The 6,000-nt window shown below is 51.0% G+C and overlaps 1 protein-coding gene across 1 annotated transcript; it reads left to right on the forward strand.

Annotated features, from left to right (window-relative positions):
* Nucleotides 1-2,192: 2,192 nt before the first annotated feature.
* Nucleotides 2,193-3,341, forward strand: LOC105193608. Its single transcript, XM_011158134.1, has 2 exons — nt 2,193-2,451; nt 2,494-3,341. The coding sequence occupies exons 1-2, from the start codon at nt 2,193-2,195 to the stop codon at nt 3,339-3,341; spliced, it is 1,107 nt and encodes a 368-aa protein (XP_011156436.1).
* Nucleotides 3,342-6,000: the final 2,659 nt, after the last annotated feature.

The following is a 6,000-nucleotide window of genomic DNA, read 5'->3' on the forward strand; positions in this document are numbered from 1 at the left end:
CACGAGCATCTCTGTCCGTTAATTTTCTCATCTCCGAAGCAAACAAGTTTCGCGTCAAGGTACACGCGAAGGAGAGTCAGCAAACATTGATAATTCCCGAACACCGATTTGAACGGTATGCGCTTTCGCTCGTTCAAATTGGTAACACCCATCGGGAGGGCCGCTTGGCCAATAATCTTTATTTTGGGAACAATTCGCTCTTCCCGACTCTCCTTCGCGTAGCACATTTTCCGGGGTTCGTGCTCTTGTTCGAGAGTTCGATGCTTCAGAAAGCTTGAGAGACGCAATCGATTCAAGCTCTTTTTTAAAAGTGATCACGCAAACGGAATCGGACTTTATACATATCGACACCGAGTACTTATATTGTAATCGCTCCGACTCATCGGTAACAGTACAATTTGTGTGGACGATTTAAAATAAACATTTTGTGCGGAACAATAAAACTATCAATTTAGTTCATCTTTGACCCGCTCCAGCATTCCGTTCTTGCACTAAACGTCAAGTCGTTTATTTTTTCTCATTTGCGCGTGTCGTTGTCGCTCTCTAGCGCTCGCTCTCTCGCGCTCGCTCTCACGCGCTTGCTTTCTTCTTTTGTCGCTCGCGGTACTGCCGTATCTCGCGCTCTCGACGCTCGCTGGCAGTATCGTACGGAGTCAAAACTCACAACTCCCGCGTTCTCTCTCTGGGAAAAACCGGTCTCCAGTGCTCGTTTGTTAAGTACTCAATTAACCGAACCGAGTTCGAGAACTAAACATTTTGGTCCTTCGAGCCGGATCGCGGTTGTGAGACTATCACGCCGAACAGGACGACGTTTTAGACATTTAATCAGTGCAGTTGTGAGTGACGACCGGGACAATAACCGAGCTGCTCGCGAAGCAGCAGACGCTGCTTCACTCGATCGCCAACGCTCTTTCCAATTTAAAAAAAATTAGGAAGAAACAAGTACACTCCCACAAAGATTCGATCTAGAATCAACGCGCTCAAGGACGCTTGGGGCTAGTGTGTAAGCGGCCATGCAGCTCTAATGCATGTCACTCCCGAGGACCAGAGGAAGGATGTCGAGTACTTTTTGTTGCAGCAGTTCGACGAACACGAGGAACTTTTCCGGACGGCCTTCGACTACATGACGGAGTGCCTGGAGGAGTTGGAGCCCGTGTCGCCTGCAGCTTCGTTGGCAATTCCTACGTTCTGATACGCGGATCCCGCGTCTTCCTCCGTGTCTCACTTACCGTTAAAATTCCACCATTTTCGGCTAAACCCGAAGACTGGGAGACTTTTCGCGACCGCTTTTCGTCGCTGATAATTTAAAATAAAGAATTAACCGCGTTTTCCCGCATGCACTTTTTAGCGTCAAGTCTAACGGGTAGCGCTCTTGACGCTATTAAAACTGTACTAGTTACCGCCGACAACTTTGACATGGCGTGGAAGATTCGGCTCTCGCGTTACGACAATAAGCGTCGCCTCGTCGATGTTCATATTGCCGCGCTGCTTAATCTGCCCCCAGTCAATCGGGAATCGGCGTCTGAATTAAACGACTTTCGCGATAAGGCGAATTGCGCTATCGCCTTGCTAAAAAAGCTGGATCGATCCTCTGAAGAGATTCTGAGCGACATTCTAGTTCACACAGGCTCGATAGCTCTACGCGAAAAGCGTGGAAACTAAAAGGAAGCAAAGATGCGAACATTCCCACGTTCAAAGATCTCGACAAGTTCCTCGCAGTACGCGCTCGCGCGCTTGAAGAACTCAGTCCCTCAAGTTCGATCGCCTCAACCAGTCGTGCGAAAGGATCACAGGTTACGGCTTCGACTGCATCTCCGATCTCGTGCCCGCTTTGTAACGCTTCTCATTTTGTTAATAAATGCACTCAATTTTTGAACCGGAGTCCTAGTCAACGAGTGGAGGTCGTTAAACAGGCAAAGCGATGTCTGAATTGTCTTAGCACGAAGCACGCCACTTAATCCTGCCCGAGCAAATATTCATGTCGGACATGTCAAAAACGACATCACACTCTCCTTCACGTTGACTCGGATTCCGTGTCTACTGTCACTGCCGTCGCTCTAAACGCGTCGACGCCTTCCGAAGCGACGGAAGTCTTGACTGCAGCTTCGATGTCCGCGGCTTGCGATTTCCCATCTCGACCGCCGGTGTTCATTGCCATCGCGCGGATTCTTGTAACTTTCCCCCTCGGTCAAATGCACATCGTTTGCGCTCTCTTCAACCCCGGATCGGAACTTACGCTCATTTCTGAAAGTTTAAGTCGGGAATTGAAATTACAGCGCTTTCGTCTGCCTGTTTCGATTTCCGGGGTCGGATGCGTGGATGCCGGATCGTATACATACCCCGCTCAAATCGAACTCTCGTCGGTGCATTCGCCCGAGTCGGCTTTTTTAGTCATTGCGACTATCATGCGCTCACTTACACCGTATTCTCCGTCGCGCGCTGCGTCTCAGGGTTTGTAGAATCATTTAGACGGTCTTTCGCTGGCCAACTCAGACCCAACAAGCGCTAATCCGATTGAAATTATTATCGGTGCCGATCTCTACAGTGAGATTCTCCTCGATAGCCGTCGGAAAGGAGAATTCGGTCAGCCTTACGCGCAGAACACCATCTTTGGATGGGTACTCTCCGGACCGACGTCCTCTTCGCCGTTCCTCTTGTCGGCATCTGTTTACTGTTGCTCGCATGTGACGTGCTCAAGCGGTGATTCGCCCACGCTTGATCAGGCATTGAGACGATTCTGGGAAGTGGAGGAGAGTCCGCGGAAGATAGTGTTCACTCCGGACAAATTACAATGTGAAGAGCATTTTCTCACAACGCATTCGCGTTGTTCTGACGGGCGGTACATCGTCCGTCTACCATTCAAGAACGGTCCGCCGATCAAAATCGGATCATCTCGCGGCGCAGCTACTCGTTGTCTCAGCAGCTCACTCCGTCGATTTCGAAAATCGCCGGATCTTCAAAAGGAGTATTCGGAATTTTTGCGCGAATATGAAGAGATGGATCACATGCGGGAGTCGCCTCCCCTCTCCAAATCGTCTCAATGCGTATTTATTCCCCGTCATTCTGTCATCCGCGACGGGAGTAGCACTACGCGTCTCAGGGTAGTGTTTAATGCATCGAGTGTTACCTCCAACGCGACTTCGCTCAATGACCACATGCTAGCAGGACCGAAGCTTCAAACTGAGTTAACCGCGGTTATTTTGCGTTGGCGTCAATTCCGATATGTTTACTCAGCGGATATCGCAAAAATGTATCGACAAATTCTTGTCGATCCGCGGGACGTGGACTATCAACGCATTCTCTGGTGCAAAAGCAAATCTAGTTGCCCTCGTGAATATTAATTACTCACGGTCACATACGGAACCGCGGCCGCTCCGTTCCTGGCGCTTCGAGTGCTGCGCCAACTTTTCCACGATGAAGGACGGTCATTTCCACTCACCATGTCAGTCCTTCAGGATAATATACGTCATATACGTCGATAACGTGCTCTTTGGCGCCAATGACATTCCGCTCCTGTGTCAAACGCGCGATCAGACGTGCGCGTTGTTGAGCCAGGGCAAGTTTCACTTGCGCAAGTGGTCGAGTAACTCGACTGCTCGACGACATTCCCGAAGAGAATCACGGTCTTACTTGTCGTAAAACTCTGCAAGAAGACGAGCAGCTGAAGATTTTGGGAATCAGCTGAATTCCGTCTCAGGACGCGTTTCAATTCCGCGTGTCCGTTCCATCTTCGGTTCCTCGCACGAAGAAATCAATTCTCTCATTCGCGTCTTTTTGATCCCTTTGGCTGGAGCGCTCCAGTAACCATCCGCGCTAAAATCTTTCTTCAAAAGCTGTGGCAAATCCGCGTCGACTGAGATGAGGACATTAACGCTAGTCTAGGCGATGAATAGTTATCGATCGAAAATTCACTCAAGGCCATCGATGGCCTTCTCATTGATCGGTGGATACGGAAAGGTGCGGACACCGTCATGTGCGAGGTACACGGATTTTTAGACGCGTCTCAGAAAGCCTACGCGGCCGCCGTGTACATTCGCCTAGCCTCGTTATCGGGCGAACGGTCGTCGATGCTGCTTTTCAGCAAATCAAAGGTTACGCCAATCAAACCGTGGAGCGTGCCACGGCTGGAGTTAGCTGCAGTCGTGTTACTCTCGCGTCTCGTAAAATTTGCACTGGAGTCATTGCGGCTTCCAGACTCAACTCCGTGTTGCTGTTGGACGGATTCTACAGTGGTTCTCGCCTGGGTGACTCAACACCCGTCGAAGTGGAAGACGTTTGTCTCTAATCGTGTTGCCGATATTCAAACCCGCCTCCCTCATGCCTCCTGGCGACACGTCTCCACTGATGACAATCCCGCTGATTGTGCATCTCGCGGCATTCTCGGGAGTCAGCTCGCGTCACATGATCTCTGGTGGAGTGGTCCGTTGTGGTTGCGTTTTGCCAGCTCTGACTGGCCGTCGCCGATCGCCCCCACTCCTGCCGGAGAGCTACTTGAACAAAAATCTGAAAAAAACCGTGCATTTGGTCAAAACGCTTAAGCCGTGGGACCTTGTTTCGCGAAATTTTTCATGACCAAAACTTCTCAGGGTCACGGCATACATCATGCGGTTTGTATCTCGGGTACGTGATCGCACCTCACCGCGCGCGATTGAGCGGGACGGGTCCCTCTCTCTCTCCGCTAGCGAGATTCGGTCTACTCGAGTCTTTTGGCTGAAATATATTCAGAGAGATTCATTTCCACTCGACCTGAACGGTCTTCGGTCAGAAAAACCTTTCGCCTCGAAAAGCAGTCTTCATCTGCTCACTCCGTTCTTCGACGAAGAGGAACTAATTCGCGTTGGCGGGCGGCTCGCTCATGCTCCACTCCCGTTTACCACCAAACATCCTATTGTGCTGACGTCTTACCCGTTAGTTGAGTTGATCATGCAAAACGCTCATTTGCGGTCGCTGCATGCCGGCACTCAACTAACTCTCAACGTCCTGCGGCAGAAATTCTGACTGCTTCGCGGACGAAGTGTCGTCAGGGCCGTGATTCACAGGCGCGTTGTGTGCGCACGCGAACGCGCCGCGATTCCGATTCGGCTAATAGGCAATCTCCCTCAAGTGCGAGTGTCGCCTCCTTCGCGCGCCTTCTTAAATTGTGACCTTGATTATGCTGGGCCGATTCTCATTCGATCTATGTCCGGTCGTGGAATCGCGTCATGAAAGGCATACATTGTTGTATTCATATGCATGGCTACTCGCGCCGTCCATCTGGAAATTGTCGATGGCTACGCCACTCCTGCGTTTCTGGCGGCGTACGCTCGATTCGTTGCTCGACGAGGTCTTCCCGAGTCCATCTACTCGGACAACGGAACCACCTTCGTCGGAGCCAACCGAGAGATGACAATGGCCTTTCGCGCGGCGCTGCAAAATTCGGACTTTCGAAATCGATCCGCAAACGATAACACCAGCTGGCACTTCATACCTCCGTCCGCGTCTTACTTTGGCGGTCTCTGGGAGGCGGGAGTGCGAAGTGTCAAGCATCATCTCCGTCGTATGATGGGAGCTTACGTTCACATACGAAGAGATGTCTACTCTCCTCTGTAGCATCGAAGCGTGCCTCAACTCAAGGCCGTTAGCGCCGCTCTCCGACGCGCTCAACAATTACAAACTGTTGACGGCGGAACATTTTTTGATCGGCGGCGCACTAACCGCTCGCCTGAACCGTCTACGCTCAATATTAAAGAAAGCTTCACGCGATGGCAGCTCGTTCGCCAGATAACGGAGCAATTTTGGAAAATCTAGCAGAGTGATGTCAACACTCTCCAGCAAAGAACTAAGTGGAGACGCCGACTTCAAACCGATGTTTGCATTGGGCAGTTAGTCTTGCTTAGAAACTCGCTTCTTCCGCCGTGCAAAGTGGGAGTTGGGCCGCATAATAATGTGTCATCCTGGCTCCGACGGGTTCTCGCGAGTCGTTACCGTAAAAACTGCAACGTCGGAATACAAGCGCCCGCT

Source organism: Solenopsis invicta, chromosome 16 (assembly GCF_016802725.1).
Source record: "Solenopsis invicta isolate M01_SB chromosome 16, UNIL_Sinv_3.0, whole genome shotgun sequence".
In the NCBI taxonomy this organism is placed as follows: domain Eukaryota; kingdom Metazoa; phylum Arthropoda; class Insecta; order Hymenoptera; family Formicidae; genus Solenopsis; species Solenopsis invicta.